At 35.0% G+C, this 24,128-nt stretch overlaps 1 protein-coding gene across 4 annotated transcripts; it reads right to left on the reverse strand.

Moving 5' to 3' along the window:
• Positions 1–267: 267 nt before the first annotated feature.
• Positions 268–8,949, reverse strand: LOC116801437 (rabankyrin-5). Of its 4 annotated transcripts, XM_032720960.1 has the most exons (7): positions 8,828–8,949; positions 5,244–5,980; positions 4,564–4,689; positions 4,421–4,515; positions 3,520–4,367; positions 1,638–3,057; positions 1,032–1,564 (listed from the first exon to the last, which is right to left on the reverse strand). In XM_032720960.1, exons 1-7 carry the CDS (start codon positions 8,829–8,831, stop codon positions 1,426–1,428), a joined length of 3,369 nt encoding a protein of 1,122 aa, XP_032576851.1. In that variant the 5' UTR covers positions 8,832–8,949; the 3' UTR covers positions 1,032–1,425. The 4 variants fall into 4 exon arrangements, with proteins under 4 accessions (XP_032576852.1, XP_032576851.1, XP_032576853.1 ...); XM_032720962.1 differs by lacking the exons at positions 1,032–1,564; positions 8,828–8,949 and having other exon boundaries at positions 2,992–3,078; XM_032720961.1 differs by lacking the exons at positions 4,421–4,515; positions 5,244–5,980; positions 8,828–8,949 and having other exon boundaries at positions 268–1,564; positions 4,564–4,654.
• Positions 8,950–24,128: the final 15,179 nt, after the last annotated feature.

Genomic DNA, 24,128 nt, shown 5'->3' on the forward strand with positions numbered 1-24,128 from the left:
TTAGTCAACTGACGGGACATTAGTTCGACTCAAAAAATTAAACAACAATTTTACTATATATAATAATTGGAAATAATGCAGTTGTATGTTATAAACTGTGATACATTGTTCTGTTAGTTGTGGACTCACCTCCTTGATCATCAAGGGCTACACGTGTTCGAATCCCTGCCTCCTTGCTCTGATGTGCAGCAAATGCAGCAATAAGTTGAGATATATGTGTTAATATTGTTTATGTTAAAAAAATAATTTACAAGGTAAATAGATATATATGTGTAAATGAATTTTTATTTTGTTGATATGCATGGAACACCAAACTCAAAAGCGGTTAAAGAGACATTCCAGCATTCAGGGGTTATATAATTGTAAACATAAAATATAATCGCCTTATAATTGTAAACATTTTCTTAAGGTTCGCAATTTTCGGAATAGTCATTTCAAAACTATTACTCCGTTTTACAACGTATAAAAACGAAAACACTAGAGCCACGGCCAAAAAATCGCGTGGCGTTACGCATCTTGTTATTCAAGTGTCTTTGGTATCAAGCATCATCGATTTTACAGACATAGACGCTGCGCAAGTATGACCAATGTTTTTGGTATACCGATAGAAATTGGGAAGACAAGCCATGAAACGAAGAAAATTAAAACATTTCAAAAGTGTGGGTGTGGCAAATTTTTTTTCACAAATCGATAGAAATTCTCAAGACAATATCAGAACATTTTTCAAAAGTGTGAGCGTGGCAAAAAGTTTTTTTTTAAATCTATAGATTTAAATCTATGATTTTGTAGGCATTAGTTTGGGCGCGGAACATTTGGATAACAAACAAACTTGCGCTGCGTCTCTGGAAGTTGCATGCTTAATCTTAACGCCCTAGCTTTTATAGTTCCTGAGATCGAAGCGTTCATACGGACGCGGCCAGATCGACTCGGAATTCTGCCCGGTATATACTTTTCAAAGAATCTAGTATACCCCTTTATTCTACGAGTAACAGTAATAAAAACATTTTCGGTAAAAAAAATAAGAATAAAGCTTGATTTGATTGATTTTAATAGAAAATTACATTACGTTACAGATTATAGATTATTTTTACAGTTTTCTTATCTCCACAGATAATCATATCATCATATATAATATCATCATCATATCATCATCAAAATCATATCATAAGAGTTTCTCGACTATCAGATATCGATTACTCAGCTACTTGAACTGAAAAAAACCTTTTTTGGAACATCGATAGAAATTACAATATTATTAGAAAAATTAAAACATATCAAAATTAGCATTTGTGAAGAAATAATATATAAGTTTGATCAAATGTCCGAATATACCGCTTTTCATGTATCACCCCGTAAATGACAGACAAATTTTATTTAACATGTATAATTAATTATTATAATTAATTATTCCGAAAGGGAAATAATCTATGAAAAGGAACCATTTCCACATTGTAGTACATTAAAGCAAACGGTGCATACTCTAACAGGTTTATTGATGCCAAATTTCAAAATGGGCACATCGTTACACGAACATTTAGAGCACAAGACCCGTCCACAATGCCGGCTAAAAAATACATAATGAAAAGATGTACGTTAAAGAAATAATATTTTACATTTGGCGATAATATCTTTCTTACCAATGATGTTTCCTCATAGTAATTGTAAATCTGTTTGTACACTGCTGGCAGTAGTCACACTCTGACCACGGTGATTCCTGTGGCAACTGGTCCAATAATTTGTGTAGTAATTGATCCGTGGCCAGCTTAAAGTTAAAAATATTAATTCCATCTTTATTTTCAGTGCCAAGGCACGCTCCGGCCTTTACAAGAATTTTACAAAGTGGTGATTGGCCTCTCATAAATGAAAGTAACAGCGGTGTATTACCGTCCATATCAGGAATGTTAATTGGATACTTCGGCATACACTCAAGAAATAATTCACAAATATGTCCGGCTGTACTATCTTCCACAACCCGGCACAATTCATGCATGGGATTTCTACCCTTTAAATTAGTTGCTTCTGCATTAACTCTCGATTCGGTTAAAAGTTCACGAACAATGAAGAATTGGGCGCATCGCACGGCAATGTGCAAAGCATTATTGCCGTCAGCATCTGTTGCGTCATAGTCAGCATTGTTTTGAATTAACGCGGAGACTGCAGGAAGATTACCGCGTTCGATAGCAATATGCAGAGGCAATTTTTGAACAGCATCCCTTTCATTTATTCGGGCGCCTGCTAGAATCAGATTTCTGGTAATCATTTCATTTTGGGATGCAGCTGCTAAGTGTAATGGTGTCGATTGATTGGCGTCATGTACACGCGAATTTACATCTACTTGAATAGCTAATAAAAATAAAACGCTTTCTAAGTCATTTTTCAAAATTGCTAGATGCAAAAAGTTTCGACCGCGGATGTCCATTTGCTCTGCTGCTGTTGGAAATCGATCCAAAATACGTTGAGCAGCGTTGTGATTACGGAAGTCCAATGCAGTTGCAAACGGTGTGTTTCCAGACTTATCACGTAACTTTAAGTCTATATCAGGATGACAAAGAAGTATAGATATTATCTCATCGTATTGGCTTTCAATAGCTAGATGAAGTGGGGATTTGCTTTCAGCGTCAACTACATTAACATTAGCTCCATGATCAATTAATGTCTGAACAACTTTAGTTTGGCCCCAATGACAACATAAATGTAGCGGAGATGCCTCATCTTGTGCTTCATCTCCACCCTCTCCGTTGGGGCCTGGCTGACGTGCAGAGTCTAAGTCGCATTGGCTTTGAATTAAAAAAATAGCTACTGACTCTTTGTTTTCATCAATTGCGCGATGTAAAAGAGTTTGCCTGCATCCTTCAGGTCCTTCGCCCCAACAATCTGTGTCAATTCCATGTCGCACAAGTATTTTTGCTACGCCTTCGTATCCTTTTTCCAAAGCAGACCATAATGGCGATTCTCCATTTTTATTAATACTTAGGGCTATTCCTCTTCTGCAAAGTTCATTGACAACTTCAGAAAGGTCATGCTTAATCGATAAATCCAACGCAGAATCCAGATTGTCTATCAAATTTTTGGATTACACTGAGTTACGAATTAAGAACTATAGTAAATTAGGTTGCTGGTCCTAAAAACTCTGGTTGACATATATTTTTCGGGTGCTTATTCCCAATGAATTTGTTTTTTTTTTTAACTTTCAGCACCATTTTGCAATACCATAATTAATGATAGTTAAATAATTATAATTATAAAATTAAAAATTATAGATAGCCGGACGGATGTGTCCGGAATTATGGTATGTATATATATTTATATATATATATATATATATATATAATATATAATATATATAATATAATATATAATATATATATATATATATATATATATATATATATATATATATATATAATATATATATATATATAATATATATACATACATAAAAATTATATGGTATATGTAAAAAACAAGCAGAGTTTTCTGGTCCAGTTAAAGTAATTTTTTGGTTTTACAAAAATTTACCTGTTAAAGCTGTAATGTCTGCACCCTGCTCCAGTAAAAACAATGATATATCACTATCTTCATTCTTAATTGATTGATGTAAAGGTGACAAGTTCTTTTTATTTGTTCCGTTAACATCTGAGCCGCCTCGGATAAGAATATATACTAGATTCGTTCTTTTAAGGGCTAAGCACAGGCTTAGAGGAGAGTCACCATTAATATCTTGGCAATTAAAATCAATATCGTGGCTTTTGTTTTTTAACTCAACAAAAGCTTCTAAGGCATCAATGGCATTTGCTTCAACTGCAATGTGCAATGCTGATTTTAAGCCGCAATCAATATGATTTAAATTAGAGGAAGCACCATTAACGATCAATTTCTTAACTAGATTTGGCATGTCGTTCAAAGCTGCAATGTGTAATGCTGTTAATCCACGAAAGTTTACGTGGTCCAAATCGGCAAAATCAGCCAGGAAAACTGCTGATTTCTCTCCACGATGTCTATCCAACGCAAACACTTGTAGTAAGCTATCTCCGGTCTTTGACTTTGTACGATTTGTCCGTGCTCCCATACTTAGAAGTATTGATGCTATTGAAAACTCGTGGTCTCCCATTGATAAGCTTAGTTCTAAAGCACACTTTTCGTCATAGGTGAGCAAATTAATATCAATATTAGGCACTTTAAGCAAAAGCTTCACCATCTCTAAATTTCGCCTAGCAATTGCCATATGCAAGGGCGTTTCTCCTTTTATGTTTTGTATGTTTATGTTTAACTTTCTTTGCAAAATCTTTTTTACAACTTCCATTATTTCTGATATATTTTCCGGATCATAATTGCAAATAATGTGCAATGCAGTATCTGATGATTGTCTAAAAAGAGAAAATTATTTTTTGTTTGATTAACTATATTAAATATTTTTTACTTTGATGGAAGGTCTAGAAGGCAGTTTTGGTCCAACAGAAAGTTTGCAGAAAAAGCATCACCATTTTTTAAAGCAGATTTCAGCAGCGAAAATCCCTGTTAGAAAATATAATTAGCAAATTGTACATTTAAAATTACTCATACCTCCATATTAACAGCATTTATGTTAGCCATTCCGTTTTCGACTAGAGTCTGCGCAATTTTTGCATTTTTTGAAGATAATGCCATTTCAAGAGGCAATAGACCATTTTCAGAAAATGTGTTTACCAGCTAGAAAAAATAACAGGAAAATACAATGTATTTATTAACGAAGTGTTAAGGCGTTTGGCCAGCAGCTGAGCGGAGCTAATATACAAATCCAAAATTTGTATTTAATTATAGAAAATAGAACTACTTAAGCATCCAAGAAAATCAAACCGTTCCATCATCAACTGCCTTACCATAAGAAGTGGACCTACCCTACGAAAACTTCAGGTACCTACACAGTGGCCAATGGTAAACGAGAGAAATTATTGCAACATATATACAACAAATACGAAGGGCATATTTAATAATGTGTTCTTTTTCGGCAGGTTCCTCTTCAGACCACAGCATGCTATTATTTAACATCGACTGGCAAGGCCTCGAAACAAAACCCAATGCAAAAAAATTAGACCAATTATTTAGGCAAGTCGAAAGTTGACACGCCACTGAAATCGGCTTGTCTTCAGCAATTTTAAATTACTTTCGCACACAAAGGGAATTCTTATTGGTCTTTGTATTTTTGATGGTATTTCAATGATGTATGATGATTCAATGATGTATTCTTACTAAAAAGTACTTACGGAGTCTCCATATTTTTGAATGCAAAGAGACACAACATCTTCCCTTAAGAGTCTAACAGCAGCATGGAGAGGGTGTTTTGTTTTCGTTTTAAGCATTTCAAACAACAAGGGTCCGGACATATGTTGAAAATCTTCAGTTGTAAGCTCATCCCAGTGTGTTGATATTATGCTGGAGCAATATTCTAACAGTGTTGATGCACCAACTTCTTCGGCAACGCAATAAAATCTTATACAAGATCTTACACCTACTGAAGCCACTAGTGCCCGCTCACATAGTCCTAGAAGAGATGGTAAACCAAATCGATGTGCGGCTTTTAGTAGATCCAACGCTAGCCCGTCATGCTGCAAATCAATCAGATCAGTGTAAATCCAACGCAAAAGTGACAGCACCACATCCTCATTTAAGTCATTCCAGTCCAACTCTTGTATGTTGCTTAATAGATCATTTTCCCACTTTTCAGAGCGAGCGTGAAGTACGATTTTATGTGCAGGAAATACTCTCGTTTGTGATCGGATGTATATATCAGCATAAGTATTTTTACCAAATAATGAAGCAACAGTCAATGACAATCGTGATACAAAACTTGTAAGTCCACTTTCTTCGTTTTCAGAGGAAGCTATATTTTCGTTGTACTTGCGTTCTAATTCCACATAACATCGCTGTAGTTTCATATATTCATCACTTTGCACCGCCAAGATTTTTTCCATTTTTAGTACGGAGGACGTCTCATTACCACCTTTAAATATAAATTTAAAAAATTGCTGTAATAAACAATCAAGCATTAAAATAAGTATTTATACCCGTTACTCGTAGACTAAAAGGGTATAATAGATTAGTTGAAAAGTATGTAACAGGCAGAAGGAAGCGTTTCCGCCCATATAAAATCTATATATTCTTGATCAGGATTGTAGTAGGCTAGAGGTATGTAGATAGTATGTACACATACAAATTGTACATAAGTTAGGCCACATCAACATAGTATATAAACATTATGCATTTTTCATAATTTAATTAGTCTTGTAAGTTTCTATCTATTTGCAAAAATAACTTTATGACACACCCACTCTAACGACCTAAAACACCCCAAAACTGCCACGCCCACATTTTTTAGTCGTGTAAATTTCTATCGATTTGCCAAAATCTTTTTGCTACTCCCAATCTAACGCCCCAAAGCCTCCAAATTTTTTCTCATTTTATTGCCCAATATCTATTGAAATCCCAGAAATTTGATGAAATTTCGCGTTAGCATTCACACTGAGTAACGAGTTTCTGAGTCTTTTGAAAACGTTTTATTTCTTTCAGTTTATTATTTTGGTTAGCAATTTCTATCACTATCCCATTTATCCCATAAATGGGGGAAAATGTTTCTTTGCCAATTTTTATTGACAATGAAATAGTAGTTTTCAATAAATATTAAAGTTGTGGTAGGTCGCTTTAAGAAACGTTAATATTTATAACAACAATTTGTCTTTGGCCAGACGCTATATTTATAGTGAAGGGCAAACAGAATTTAAACAAACGGTACTTATGAAAAGCATATGACAAAAAGGATAGAAGCATGTATAGAAGGGCGAAGGGTTGTCGTTGTCTATTAGGTTTCTGTTCAGTTTCCTTTTCGATTTTGAGTCGTCAGTACAAACAGTACTTACAAGAAGCAAATTACGACATAAAAGCGTTAAGCATTAATGTTGTTTTATTGCATTCAGTTCAGTTGCTTTTTCAATTTTGAATCGTCAAGATCGTCAGTGTTCTTAAAAATTTTCCGACGTCTTTAAATTTTGTATTTTGCAAGTAGCACATAATTAATAATTTGAATTGTATTATGCGTTTTTCTTTTCGTTTCGTTTATTTTCAATTATATTTTCTTTTTCTCCATTTTTTTAGCTTAACAGCATTAAACAGGTACATATTTGCATCTTTGTATTTTTAATATTTATATTTTTATTATTAATTATTTCCCATACATATATTGTCTTGTAGAAGTTTGCCTTTCGTTCACCAGCGTATAAATAAACATACTGATACTCAAATTTTTAGACATGTGATTAAATAAAATAAAAAATGAGATTCTTGAACCGAGACTTTGTTATAATTTTTCGGGAACACTTCCTCCTCTTTGATAGAAATATTACATATATACATCTACATGGAATATTAAATCTACATATATACATAGTATATGGAATTCATCTTTAGGGATTGATTGATTGATCTTTCAGGGATTGCTTACTGAATCCATTCTGGGAATTATAAATCACAGTCTCACGCCCGTTCCAACTGGGCCAATTCAAATCAGAGATTTGTTCAATTTTGTTGTAATAAGAACTACTAAAATATTATCTAAAAATGAATGCGTTGAATGTATTTCTTTTAAGAAGCGCTTTGAATTAATTAACTACCGTTTTTTTATTTGTATTGTATTATTTGTATTTATGTTTTTAATTAATAATATATTATATGAAACTGACGACAAACTTCAACAGTAGCACAGCCTTTTTGGGGGCGATATAACAATCATTAAAATTAATTTCATCATTATTTCAACTAATCAATTAAATAAACTTGCGATCTGGAATTGGTATAATATGTAAGTATTGTAATTGAACGCATCAATTTTTCAAAAAAAAAAAAGGAAATACTTTAAATAATATATTTCATAAAAATAATGCATACATAGTTAAAAATAAATTTTTATATGCGACCTGTTTAACGCAAAATTGATTTCTTAAAGCACCTACGAATTATTGTCTTCTCTAATTTTTCGCAAGTCGCAAACAGAATCATCTTATGACAATTGATCCAATACAAAGTCATTTACGAAATTTATTATGTATTATTATTCGGCTATAACTATTTCTATACTTTATTCGAATAATTATAATGCTATCATGCACACATACTATGGGCGCTGTATGCGTACAAGAGAACTGCTGGATATAATAAGAGATAATAAGTGGGATGAGCGTAGTTTTAATACGCAAAGATATCTTATTAGTGAATTTGGTACTATTAAGTTGAAAATTGAACAATTATTCATTAACGCTATTTTTCGCTCCATTTTGTCGTACTCAATAAATTTGATTAGTTATTCATAGAACAAATGTAGGTCTTTTTTATTTACTAATGATTGCGCTTTCAAAAAGGTATTTCAGTTCCATTGAAACTCTAATATGTACTTATTCAAACCTTGACTGGGTGCTATTTAATTTTTCGCAACTGCCTGTAGGCATTTGGAGGTATACTTAAACGACGCAGTAGAAGTATGCATATTCTGAATTGCTTTGTTTTACCAAATACAAATGTTATTCTCTATTGTATTTAAAGAGCTTAGTCACCATAGCTGGCTAAGATATTGAGGTGTACCAATGTTTATACTAACTGATGTCATTATTGTAACTTCTGATAAAATACATATACAATATACAATACTGAATTATTAGTTTTCCTTTAAATGTTATAGGACACCACCTTTTTTTTCAAAAACATCGAAAGTAGTATATGCTGTCGAGAATGGAATGCAAATAAGAATATACATATTTGCGCAACAATTGTGGCCGAACAGATAACTGCTTTCATAACATACCCATTAGATATGTGGGCACAAATTATTATAAAAAACGAGTTTATTCACTAAGTGCACCCGCTGTTCTTAGTATTGATTTAATCGCAGCTGATTATGTTCGCTCTTAATTTGGTTCAGAATGTAGTGTGGTATAGCTCACGGTTTTAAGACCCGATAATCACAACTGTTGGTATCAGCCCTGTCCATACTATGGATTTATCCAGTCCAAAGCAGCATCATATCCTTTTGTTTTTTTTTTTTTTTTGAAAAATTTAAAATTGTTAAAATTGTTCTCTATTATATTTTTTAGGACTCCTTTTAACTAGGTACAAGACTCGAAAAATACCATAAGTCTCTATTTTGTTGATTTATTTTTTGGTATATCGATAAAAATGGGAAATTACAATAAGTATGGGCGAGATTTCGGCGTTCGTACGGTATAGGTCGGGTAGACGGACAAGACCAGATCTACTCGGTTTATTGTCATGATAACGACATATGTACACAATATGGTCCGTCTACCTATGATATACTTTTCAACGAATCTAGTATAAATACATATATCTAGGGCTATAAGATATAAAATTTCTATTAAAACCGATTTGGCATTTATTATAAAAGGTTTATTTCTCACGAATTGACTTATCTAGCTTACTAATTTAACCCGCGAAGATTTTTCCAGATTAACACAGGCAAGAACTTAGACCACGCACCGTTTTGAGGCGAGGAAAACTCACTCTAATAATAAATTTCCGAACTAAAAAAATTTACACGTACGCCGCAGGTTATAACTTTACAGGAAAACGAACTTTTCACGACTTGACTTCACGACTATTTCATTAGAAAAGAAATAGAACGGAAACTAAAGCCGAGGTCTAGACCATCAGCGGAAATCACGATCAGCTGTAGTAAACGTAAACGTATTTGCCAATTTGTTCTCGTACTACGTCGGCGATCGCTCTTTGAAAGATGCTTCCCGCATTCTTCAAATCGAACGGTAATCGACAAAACTAATATTTTTCGCCTTTTACAGAGAAAGAGGTCTTCGCGCGGTCATGCTCGGGCAAATATATCTGGTGATAACCGGACTTTAAATATAGCCTCGTATAGTATTTGGCTTTACCTAAATTTACCAATATGGGAATATTCGGCATTTGGTACTTGTTAAGCATGTTAACGATGGTTTTTTCGTTAAGTTTTCAAAGTCTATTACCAAACACTTATTTTTATTTCCCAGAGTGTCATGTCATTTTTTGTCCACAACCCATGTTGGGTTGTTGTAAGGCGAACTTGAAGTTCTAATAATGCTTTTAAGCAGTAAATCTGCGATTTCTAGCTTCCCAAACTCAGATACACCCATGGGATGCGGGAATAGCTTACCAAAGACACTAGAATAACAAGATGCGGCCATACATTGGTTTGACACTATGCAGCCACTTTTTTGGTGAAGGCCAAATTTGCTCTCTTTCCGCTCGCTTACGCTGAGAGCGTAAGAAATCTAAAAATAAAATTTGCTTGCTTGTGTGAGTAAAAACAAGAGACGACAGACACCGCGTGTATGTTTGCGTGTTGTGCTAGAAGACGATTTTCGGGACCAAATCAATTCTGATCGAAGAATCAAATTTACACAATATGATGAAATTGCGCGCTTTTTAAAAATATCAAATTGGAATATATAAAAAAACTGAAAAACAACTGAATCTAATGTGCATTTTAAATAATAAAAATTGTTCATTTACATATATCATATTAAGTCAAATGACTTAATAAATATAATAAATAATTACAGTAAATACAAAGGAAATTATTATAACTACTGTAATTTAATTTAAAACATAAATTTCCAAAAAGAAGACATTACATTGAGAAATAAATATTTCATAAAAATAATACGTAGTAGAAAATAAAAATTAATAAAATAAATAAAAATATGAAAACTGTTTATTGCAAAAGTCATATCTGGAGGCACGAAGTGCGGACACAAGCACTCAACAATCACTGCCTTATTAATTTTTCTCACGTCGCAAGCTGAATACTCTTATAACAAATATTCTACTATAAAGTCATTTTTAAAATTTCTTTTATGATATTATGATTATGATATTATTATGATATTATTTTTCCTAGCTTTATTTAAATAATAATAACGTTAAGGCAATGCAAAACAAGAATTTTTCGCATTGTGCCAATTGTTAAAAAATAATATAGATTTAAAGTCAACGAACTTCTAAGGTGAAGGGCATATTTTGTCAAATTTACAATCCATGAGCATACGTGTGCACACATACAGTGTCTGCTATCACTGTATGCGTAGAAAAGAGCTTTTTGCTGTAGCGCTCTCCGCCCTTTCTCTCTCTCGAACAAAAACTAAAGAGAGCCTGGAGCCACCTCTAGAGCCACGGCAAAAAAATCGTGTGCCAAAAATTCGTATGGCGTTACGCATCTTGTTATTCTAGTGTCTTTGGTAAAAGGGTATACTAGCTTCGTTGAAAAATATGTAACATGTAGAAGGAAGCGTTTCCGACCATATAAAGTATATAAGTTAGCACCAAAAGAATTCGCAACAACAATCTGCGAAGGCTTACACGCGCATCCGGCCGCGCACCTGCAGTAGCCAATAAATGCAAGATCAGCGTCTGGAGCGCTTCCGTGGGAGCGACGATGGCAGAGCCAGCAACGGAGTTGGCACTGACGCTAGCAGAAGCAGCGACGGTGCTGGGGGGTATAAATACCACTCAATTTTGTACTTTAAATTTAGTTCCGATTTTTGTCAAAATAAAGACGGACCAATATAAAATATAAAAAATATAAAATTTTTTTTAAAAAAGAAAAATATTTGAAAAACATTTAAAATCTATACGAGAAACACTTTGAGAAAATATTAAGAAAAAATATTTTATAAATAATCATGGCAAATCCAAACAATCAAATTAGGCCTGCGCTACATAATAATAACACAGGCCCCGAAGTAAACCAAGCCCTTAACATAGCCAATAAATATGCAGGGACAAATTTAGGAAATAGTAGAGAGAATTTTGAACCAAAAATTAAACTCAGACACTGCACCACTACTTGATCAAGCAGTCTATATTAATAATGTTAATATGAGTGAATTAAAACGAGTCCCAGATATAGTAAAGTGTTTAAGGGAATTTTCTGGCCAAGCAGGAGAATTTAGCTCATGGAGAAAAAGCGTAGAGAGAATATTAAAAATATATTCATCATTAGCAGGATCACCCAAATATTACGGAATTCTTAATGTTATCACGAACAAAATTGTAGGCAACGCAGACTCAGTCCTGGAGTCTTACAACACCCCACTAAATTGGACAGCTATCTAAAAATGTTTGACAGCACACTACGCGGATAAACGCGATGTGACCACACTAGAATACCAAATGACCTCGCTGGTGCAAGGAAATCAAAGTACAGCACATTTCTACCAGCAAGTTTATACTCACCTATCTCTTATTTTGAACAAAATTACTTGCATGGAAATGGAAAAAGAATCAATGGATCTTTTTGCCAAATCCTACAAAGACAAGGCACTTGACACCTTCGTCAGAGGCCTGAACGGCGACATGCCCAGACTGTTGGGAACCAAAGAGCCCGCAGATCTCCCATCAGCACTTCAGCTATGAGAGAAATTGGAAAACCAAAAATTTAGAACAAATTACGCAAATAATAGCCAAACCCATTTAAGAAAATTCGAAGGCCCTGGTAGAGGACCAACCCTACCAAGCAAACCCGTACAACAATTCTCAAACGCAGGTCGACAACCATTCATTCCACACTTGGCTTATGTTCCACAGACCCCTAGAATAACTCATTATGTACCACAGCAACAATATGGAGGGAATTATCAACAACACTATGGTAACCTACCAACACAGCCACCAAGACCATCGGCCCCAAAACCACAACCTAGGCCAAAGCCTATGGACATAGATAGAAGAATGGAGACAAAACAAGTTAACTACAAACTACAGAGTACAACGACGAACCAACAGGAACTGATGAAGCAACTCTCAATGAATACTATTCAGAAATCTCAGATTTCGAGCAGGTTACAGACGAGGCAGAACATACTGAATTACATTTTTTAGAGTAGAACCCTCTTCGTTACCCTACTTCCAATCTAAAGCAGGTAATGGAGAGATGATCAACATTCTGATAGACACCGGATCCAACAAAAATTACATCCAACCAAGTGTAGTATGTGCCTATGCAATATTAGTATAAGAGCATTGCCCACTCGAAGGCAAAAAGTATAAGTGCATGGTCAGCATCCACACGCCGACCAAATGCATATTACATACGTACATACATATCTCGCTCTCCCGATAAGCTCAGATAAGCTCCGCCGCTGGCGTACCCGGCAGCGCAGCTACGCTAATTAGCCTAAGTCCAAATATATTGAATACTGTAAGATCAGACACTCTGTAGACCTTGAGCTGGCAGAACCATTTCTGCCTACTCTACTCTTGAGCTGGCTGAACCATTTCTGCCTACTCTAAGATATAAGAAGAAAAGTGAAGAAATAAAAAGGTGGCCTGACGGCTGCACTTAAGAACAAGGCAAACACGTGTTTTAACTTGGTGGACCTTTTTCTTTACATGGCGACCGTGACAGTCGTCCAACGCTGGACGAATTGACCCAAGTTAGTGTCAAGACACACAAGGAATAATTAAATGGAACCAAAACTAGCCTAAAACTAAGGAAGAATTGACCAAGCTGGAATACTGGACTGGAAGAAGACACCTTTTCTTTACATGGAATTGGAATTCCCAAAACTAAGGAAGAATCTGAGTGAGTAGAGTTCTATTGAGTATGGGAAAACACCGTGGCGGTTTGAAAACTAAGCTGAATAAACGTATAGCCCACTTAAAGTGGCTAATATACGGTCAGCAAACGCCACCGGTTTGGTCGACAGCTCTAAAGCTACAAGCAGAGCTAGACCACTTGCGGGAATATCAGCAAGAATTAAGGACCCATAAACTCGAGAAAACTCACTCAGATAACATTAAAAATATACCCGAAATTAATGAAATTCCAAAACACCAGGCATGTCCAGCACCAGCACCAGCATTAACAAAGCCAAAAAAGTCCTGCCCCCCTGGCTGCGAAGGAATCTGGAGTCCCCACTGCCTGGGGACTTGTGAGCGACCATCGACGTCTTCAGCGGCGAAGAAATAGACAGCAGCGAGGGAGTGTCAGCGTGCCACCCCCGGCGACGCCCAGCTGACACCCAACAGATAGACAGCAGCGAGGGAGTGTCAGCGTGCCACCCCCGGCGACGCCCAGCTGACACCTGATGAGCATCATCAACAGCAGAATATAATAATAAATATATATAAATATATAGTAAATATAAAATATACAGATAAGAAAAATTGTAAGAAATATTGTAAAACGGAGCATATACTATTATGCCCTGTTAACCCAATATGGCCCGTGAAGCCATAGCTAGAATCAGGCAGGCAACAATGTAAAATACAATTTTTTTTTTTACTCTTGCGAACATTGAAAGATTTTATAAATAGATAATTCCAAACATAAATGTCTATAGAGACAAATGAAATAAGTAAAACTGAAATCCAATGCATTAATAAAAATATACAAACTGCATAAAGTGTCTTAAGAAACGATACCGTAGCACTGCTTACGGTATAGATAATATTTAAGGAAGATCTTTAATAAAGTCAATTATGAATGAAAAAACGAGAAAAATTATATGAAGAAAAAATAATAAATAAAAAAAAATATAAAACGTAATATTGAATTTATCTGGATTAGAACAAAAAAAATATACAAATGCATAAATTTGAAGTTATGAGTATACCAAAGCATGGACTGGGAAAAGCTTGTTGATCAGATAAAAGATCCAAATGAAAATTTCAGAAAATCCTATAAGTGCTTAACGCAAAACAGATCAATACAAGCTGTAACAATTAATAAGAATGCCCAAGTCTTGGTAAATAGTTATAATGAAATCAGAGAGTTGATCCAACAAAATAGAAAGAATTTGGAACGCAAACAGTGTGCTAAGGCTTTGGAACTACTGGTGACATTAAGAGGAAAATTAATACTTATAAAAAATAAATTCAGTCTCCAGATAGAAATTCCAACCATAGTAAACACCCCACTAAGAGCAAATTTGAATGAAGACAGCACTAACTCTGACGAGGAAGATAGGACTATAGTCAAGGAAGACATTAAAGAGGAAGATCTTCACGATCTAACTATACCAGCAAAATTAATGCTGAAGAACGACGATAAAACAAATAACGCAGCCGACTCCGAAAATAACTTAACCATGGCAGAAGAAGCAGCTGCCATTAGGTCTTACATTAGGGAAGTCGCTTGCACAGTGCCAGAATTTGATGGGCAAAAGATCCATTTACAAAGATTCATTAAGGCAATCAAATTGGTAGACCTAGCTAAGGGACCATTTGAAGACATTGCAGTTGAGGTCATTAAGTCAAAAATGGTTGGCACAATTTTGAACTCAGTTGACAATGAAACGACAATTCCAGCAATTATAAACAAATTGCAGAAAGTAGTTGTCGGTGAGACATCCAGTAATGTCAAAGCAAAGCTAGCAACAGTTCAGCAGAGAGGTAAAACTGCAACGCAATTTACCGCTGAAGTTGATAGCCTGAGAAAACTTTTAGAAGCCTCCTATATCGATGAGGGTATACCTCTAGAACATGCCACTGGTCTAAGCACCAGAGAGGCAATTGAAACCATGATACATCGTGCTGAGCACGAAAGTATCAAAACAGTACTGGAAGCAGGGACTTGCACCACTATGGATGCAGCGATAAGCGCATACATAAGAACGAGCACAAGAGTTACCGGTGACATCAATAAAGTGATGTATTTTAGAGGTAACAGACCCAACAGAGGATACGGAAATGCCAATAGAGGTAGTAACCGCGGTAGAGGCTTTAATAACAATAGTATTAGAGGCAACTACCATAACGGTTACCAAAATAACGGTTACCAAAATAACGGTTACCAGAATAACAGTTATCAAAACCGCTATAATGGAAATAATAACCGTTATAATGGCTATAACAGAGGCCGTTATAATGGAAACAGAGGCCGTAACAACAGTCAGAATAACTACAACAGAAACAATGCCAATGTACGAGTAATCCAAGAACAGGAAAACTCGCAACACCCTTTAGGTACTCAGTAGAAGAAGATCATAGAGTATACACCATCAATTATAATCTCAACATATTTTCTACATTCATTCATGCCAAAACAGGCGTAAAACTAGTTTTTCTACTTGATACAGGTGCAGATATCTCTATTCTCAAAGAGAACTCTGACACATTTTCTAATATTCAAATAACCAATAAAATAAACATTCAAGGCATAAGCCAACAGAAAATTCAGTCTCGAGGACAGACTTTTATTGAGATACAGACAGGTAAATACATTATCCCACACGATTTTCATTTAGTAGATAAAAACTTTCCAATACCGTGTGATGGAATAATCGGAATAGATTTCATAAAAAAATATAATTGCCAAATCGATTTAAACCAAGAAGAAGATTGGTTTATAATTAGACCAAACAATTTGAAATTTCCAATATATATTCCCATAGCATACAGCTCTGGTATTAACACAACGTTATTACCAGCAAGATCCCAAGTTGTCCGAAGATTAATAGTATCATCAAAAGATGATAACATTTTAATTCCAAACCAGGAAATTCAAACTGGTATTTATGTTGCAAACACAATCGCAACATCAAGTAATACATTTGTCCGAATTTTAAATACAACCGATTCCGACCAATTAGTCAATATGGACACTCTAAAATATGAGCCACTTTCGAACTACAATGTAGTTCAGGCAAATAGTGAACACAGAAATAAAACTGTCTTATCTCAATTAAAGAAAAATTGTTTAAATCACAATTAGAAAATATATGCAGCGAATATATAGATATATTTGCATTAGAATCAGAACCTATAACAGTTAATAATTTTTATAAACAACAGTTGAGATTAAAAGATGATGAGCCAGTATACACGAAAAATTATAGAAGTCCTCATAGTCAAGTGGAAGAAATACAAGCCCAAGTTCAGAAATTAATAAAAGATAAAATAGTTGAACCATCAGTTTCACAGTACAATAGCCCTTTGCTATTAGTACCCAAAAAGTCAAGCCCGAATTCTGATAAAAAGAAATGGAGATTAGTAATAGACTATCGCCAAATTAATAAGAAACTTTTAGCTGACAAATTTCCACTACCGAGAATAGATGATATTTTGGACCAACTTGGTCGAGCAAAATATTTCTCCTGCCTTGATTTAATGTCAGGTTTTCATCAAATCGAACTGGATGAAGGCTCGAGAGATATAACATCTTTCTCAACCAGCAATGGCTCATATCGTTTCACGCGATTGCCATTTGGCTTAAAAATAGCGCCTAATTCATTCCAAAGAATGATGACTATAGCATTCTCCGGAATAGAACCGTCTCAAGCATTCCTTTATATGGATGACTTAATAGTCATAGGTTGTTCCGAAAAACATATGCTTAAAAACCTCACTGAAGTTTTTGGTAAATGCAGGGAATACAACCTAAAGTTACATCCTGAAAAATGTTCATTTTTCATGCATGAAGTCACATTTTTGGGACACAAATGCACAGACAAAGGAATTTTGCCGGATGACAAAAAATATGATGTCATTCAGAACTACCCAGTTCCACATGATGCGGACAGCGCTAGACGTTTTGTAGCATTTTGCAATTACTACAGACGTTTTATCAAAAATTTCGCCGACTATTCGCGGCACATAACAAGATTATGTAAAAAGAATGTTCCATTCGAGTGGACAGATGAATGTCAAAAAGCATTCATACATTTAAAATCTCAGCTAATTAACCCAACACTCTTGCAGTACCCAGACTTCAACAAAGAATTTTGCATAACAACAGATGCAAGCAAGCAAGCGTGTGGCGCAGTTTTAACTCAAAACCATAATGGCCACCAACTCCCAGTTGCTTATGCATCCAGAGCTTTTACGAAAGGTGAAAGCAATAAGAGTACAACAGAACAAGAGTTAGCAGCAATTCATTGGGCAATAGTACATTTCAGACCATACATTTACGGAAAACATTTCACTGTGAAAACAGACCATAGACCATTGACATATTTATTCTCGATGGTGAACCCCAGCTCTAAATTAACTAGAATAAGGCTTGAACTAGAGGAATATAATTTTACAGTAGAGTATCTAAAGGGCAAGGACAATCATGTAGCAGATGCGTTATCAAGAATAACCATCAAAGAGCTAAAAGATATAACTGGAAATATATTAAAAGTCACTACAAGATATCAAAGTAGACAAAAATCCTGCGCAGGAAAAGAACAATTGGATTTGCAAAAGCAAACCAAAGAAATAGCTTCAGAGCCCAACGTATACGAAGTCATAGCAAATGACGAGGTACGAAAAGTAGTGACATTGCAATTGAATGACACGATATGTTTATTTAAACATGGAAAGAAAATCATTGCAAGATATGATGTTGGTGATCTTTATACTAATGGAATTCTTGATTTAGATCAATTTCTCCAAAGGCTTGAATTGCAAGCCGGTATATATGATATCAGCCAAATCAAAATGGCACCGTGGAAGAAAATCTTTGAACACGTTTCAATAGATAAATTTAAAAATATGGGCAATAAAATATTAAAGAATTTAAAAGTAGCGCTACTTATCCCGGTGACCCAAATAAATAATGAAAAAGAAAAAGAAGCTATATTGTCTACATTACATGACGATCCAATACAAGGAGGGCATACAGGCATTACAAAAACCTTGGCCAAGGTCAAAAGACATTATTACTGGAAAAATATGAGTAAAAACATAAAAGAGTACGTAAGAAAATGTCAAAAATGCCAAAAAGCAAAAACAACAAAGCACACAAAGACTCCAATGACTATAACTGAAACACCAGAACATGCCTTCGATAGAGTTGTTGTGGACACAATTGGTCCACTAACCAAGTCAGAAAATGGTAACGAGTACGCAGTCACTCTCATATGTGATTTAACCAAGTACTTAGTTGCCATACCAATAGCAAATAAAAGCGCAAAAACAGTCGCAAAAGCTATATTTGAATCTTTTATTCTAAAGTACGGTCCAATGAAGACGTTCATAACGGACATGGGAACAGAGTACAAGAATTCAATAATTACTGACCTGTGTAAATATTTGAAAATAAAAAATATAACATCAACAGCTCATCACCACCAGACAGTTGGAGTAGTAGAAAGAAGTCATAGAACTTTAAACGAGTATATACGATCCTACATATCGACGGACAAAACCGATTGGGACGTATGGCTTCAATATTTCGTATACTGCTTCAACACGACCCCATCTATGGTACATAATTATTGTCCATATGAATTAGTTTTCGGTAGAACAAGTAATTTACCAAAACATTTTAATAAACTACATAGCATAGAACCAATATATAACATGGATGATTACGCTAAGGAGAGTAAATATAGGTTAGAGGTAGCATATGCTCGAGCAAGAAAACTTCTTGAAGCACACAAAGAAAAAAATAAAGAAAATTATGACTTAAAAGTAATAGACATAGAATTAGAAGTAGGAGATAAAGTTTTACTTAGAAATGAGGTAGGTCATAAATTAGACTTTAAATATACGGGGCCCTATAAGATAGAAAGCATAGGAGATAATAACAATATTACGCTACTTACTAATAAAAACAAAAAACAAATAGTTCATAAAGATAGATTAAAGAAATTTCATTCATGATTGAATTTAAACTTATATTTTCCTTAATCATTTATACAAATTTTCCATACACTACGTATATTTTTATCTTTGCATTACAAAATCAACTATTGTTGTTCAAACAAAAACACAAACAAAATAAAAATAAAAATAAAATAATTTGCATTTAATAATCAAAATAACTTCACTAGGTTACGTTATTTTTCAAAAGGAGGGAGATGTAGTATGTGCCTATGCAATATTAGTATAAGAGCATTGCCCACTCGAAGGCAAAAAGTATAAGTGCATGGTCAGCATCCACACGCCGACCAAATGCATATTACATACGTACATACATATCTCGCTCTCCCGATAAGCTCAGATATAAGCTCAGATAAGCTCCGCCGCTGGCGTACCCGGCAGCGCAGCTACGCTAATTAGCCTAAGTCCAAATATATTGAATACTGTAAGATCAGACACTCTGTAGACCTTGAGCTGGCAGAACCATTTCTGCCTACTCTACTCTTGAGCTGGCTGAACCATTTCTGCCTACTCTAAGATATAAGAAGAAAAGTGAAGAAATAAAAAGGTGGCCTGACGGCTGCACTTAAGAACAAGGCAAACACGTGTTTTAACTTGGTGGACCTTTTTCTTTACACAAGATTACCTAAGAAACCAATAAAAAACAACCAACCCTTTTTCGTTAACTCTGTGGGCGGAAAAGTTCTTATAACACACCATACAATCGCCAATCCTTTTGACCTAAAAAATACTTTTATTAAATTTTTTACACTACCCTCCTTAAAAACCTTCGATGTCATTATCGGAAACGATACACTGCGCGAAGTAAAAGCACAAATTAATATGCAAAAGGGGTATATTTCAATACAGAATAAAAAAAGAATTAAAATAAAACAGAAAACCTCACGCGAAGTCAACAAATTAGATACTCAAGTTGAACACGCTACAGAAACTCAAAAGAAACATTTAAGAACTATTTGCTCAAACTTTAAAAACTTTTTGGGGACCCGGACGAAAAAATGACATACACAACAAGAGTAGACCCCAATATAAGGAGTACAAACGAGAGCCCAATATACTCAAGACGCTACCCATACCCAGAGCCTCTTAGACCAGAAGTAGAAAAACAAATACAAGAGCTGCTCGCAAACGACATAATTAGACCCTCACGATCTCCATACAATTCCCCAATATGGATTGTCCCAAAAAAAAATGGACGCATCAGGACAGAGAAAACACAGAATGGTGATTGGCTATAGGAAATTAAACATGGTTACCATTCCAGACAGATACCCCATACCGGACATTAACAACGTACTTGCACAGCTAGGACAGAATAAGTTTTTCTTAGTCATTGACGTCAAAAGCTGCTTTCACCAAATACCACTAAGAAAATCCGATATTTAAAAAACGGCATTCTCAGTTAACCAGGGTAAATACGAGCTTACCAGACTACCGTTTGGACTCAAAAACGCTCCTTAAATATTTCAACGGACGCTGGACGATATCCTTAGAGAACATATAGGAGTTAGGTGTTTCGTATACATCGATTACATCATCATCTTTAGCAAAAATAAGGAAAACCATCTAAAAGACATCAAGATAATATTTAATATTCTAGAAGAAGCAAATATGCGAATCCAGCTCGACAAATGTGAATTCTTCAAAAAAGAAGTGGAATTCTTAGGGTTTTTAGTGGCCGATACTGGAATAAAAAAGAATCCTGAAAAAGTCAGGGCTATTGTAGAATTTCCCGAGCCAAAGACCCTCAAAGATCTTCGTTCCTTTTTGGGAATCTCAGGGTTTTACCTTCGCTTTATCAAAGATTGTGCGAAACTCGCAAAGCCCCTTACAGCCCTTTTAAGAGGGGAAGAGGGCCGAGTCCGTATTTCAAAAAATGCCTCAAACAGAACGCTAATCTAAGTGGACAAAAACGCTAGGGAAGCATTCAATAAACTAAAACAAACTCTAGCTTCCGAAGAAGTCATGCTGGCTTATCCATATTATAGTAAAGAATTCCAATTGACCACCGATGCCTCCGATTATGCCATAGGAGCCGTATTAGCTCAGGAGGACAAACAAATAATGTTTATTTATAGAACCTTAGGTAAGGCAGAAGAAAGTTACGCACCGAACAAAAAAGAAATGCTGCCCATAATTTGGGCAATACAAACTCTTCGAAATTTGTTTTATTGTCCAACCAAAATAAAGATATTCACAGATCACGAGTCTCTTACACACCGAACCAATCCAAAAAGCCGTAACGATCAAATGAAAAGATGGAAAGCAATTTTAAAAGAATACACCCACGAACTCTTGCACAAACCTGGCTAGGCAAACGTGGTTGCAGATGCATTGAGTAGACCTCCCTTGCAAACGCATGGAGAACTAAATGCTATGACAGAAACCGTGCACAGTAGTTTCAGCTCTCCCGAAAAACTAATACCCATGGCAGAAGAACCAATAAATGTTTTTAAAAATCAAATACTGCTATCTATAGGAAATAAATCTTACAGATTTGAAAATGTTTTTCCAACATATCACAGACATACTATTACAGAACCAATATTTAATTCAGACAATTTGATAAAAATTCTAAAAGATAGACTCAATCCGTCCGTCATAAATGGAATCTACACCGACGAGAAAACCTTAGGTCAAGAAATTTATCCAATTTTTAATAATTACAAAACCAGATTCTCTAATAAAATAGTTACAGACCTGAGCGACGAAAATGACCAAGAAAACGCAATTATATCGGAACACAGGAGAGCACACCGCAATAGCAGCGAAAACAAACAGCAGCTCTTAGAAAATAAAAAGTGTATTTTCCACAAATAAGGGCTAAAATCACAAAAATAACGAAGGAGTGTCAGACCTGCAAAGAACAAAAATACGAAAGACACCCAAATAAGCCAGAGCTACAAATCACACCTATACCACAATACCCAGGGCAAATTTTTCACGTCGACTTTTATCTCACATGTAAACAAGTAGTCCTCACAGCAATAGATAAATTTTCTAAATTCGCACAAGCTAAAATAACTAATTCACGAGCAACCCAAGACATAAAACAACCCCTGAAAGAAATATTAATAAACTTCGGTATTCCTGAAGCAGTGGTAATAGATAACGAAAAGTCCCTTGGATCAGGTACCATAATGCTGATGCTGCAAGACCAGTTCAATATAAAGGTCTATAAAGCACCACCCTACAACAGCTCAGCCAACGGTCAGATCGAACGCTTTCATTCAACTCTTTCAGAAATTATTAGATGCCAAAAAGCCGAGAAATTGCAAATAGTTGTCAAATATAATTATTCAATACACTCAACAACAAACAGGAAACCGGTCGATTTATTCTTTGGCAGAAAAGAATCTCTGGACCCTAAACTATTACAGACAGAAAGACAGAAAATTACGGACAAAATCAAGATCACGCAGGAAAAAGATTTAGCTCACCATAATAATAGTAGGAATCAGATAAAAAACTACTATCCTGGACAAGAAATATTCGTACAAAACAATAAAAGATTAGGCACAAAGTTGTCACCCAGATACAAAAAAGAAATTGTCAAGGAAAACAGAAACACTACAGTACTAGCAGAAAGTGGGAGAATAATTTATAAAAAACTAATTCGAAATTAAACACTGTCACTTACAGAGCCCTTCCGACTGTGTGCGCTGCGGACGTACAAATAACGGACTACTCTAATTCTGACATTGTGACACTGACTACAGGACTAGCCATGGTTCAAACAGGGATCTTTCGATTAACCCATATTATTGACATAGAGGAATATGAAAAAACAATTGATAAAATAAACCAGACAGCCTTAATGAAATTAAAAACTTACGACCCAATCCTATCCTTCATAATAGAGGAAGTCAGGATTTCTAAAAACCTAATCAACAGCATGAAAGTCAGGAGTATAAAGAAAAGACATATAGATCTAATAGGTAGTGCTTTGAAATGGCTGGCTGGATCTTCAGATAGCAGAGATTTTGAAATAATTCAAGAAAAAATAAATTCAGCTTTAACTTACAACAATAACCAGGTTATTCTTAATAGGCTTATCATTGACAAAATAAATAAAATCACTCTGGCAAATAGAAATTTAATAAACAGCCTAAAATATGATGGAGACGCTCAAAGGGATACTAGTACCACATTAATGTTTCAAATTCAAATGCTTAAAGAAGAAATTCTTAATCTTAATCAGGCCATACAGTGGGCAAAAGCAGACATTAGCAACCCCCAAATACTAGGAGACGAGGAGATCAATGAAGTTAAAAGAATATTAGATCGGAATCAATTACCTTACAAAAACTTTGAGGAAGCCATGCACATAGCAGAAGTACACATAGCAAGTGACGGACCAATGTTAATCTATATTGTAAAAATCCCTGTAACCGATACCAAACTATGTGAAGAAATTCTAATTAAACCAATAAAAATTGGTCAATATGTCAACAAAATAGAAACCGAAAATGTAATTAGATGTAAAGATAAAATATTCGCAAAAT

Source organism: Drosophila sechellia, chromosome 3R, assembly GCF_004382195.2.
Source record: "Drosophila sechellia strain sech25 chromosome 3R, ASM438219v1, whole genome shotgun sequence".
NCBI classification, from domain to species: Eukaryota; Metazoa; Arthropoda; class Insecta; order Diptera; family Drosophilidae; genus Drosophila; species Drosophila sechellia.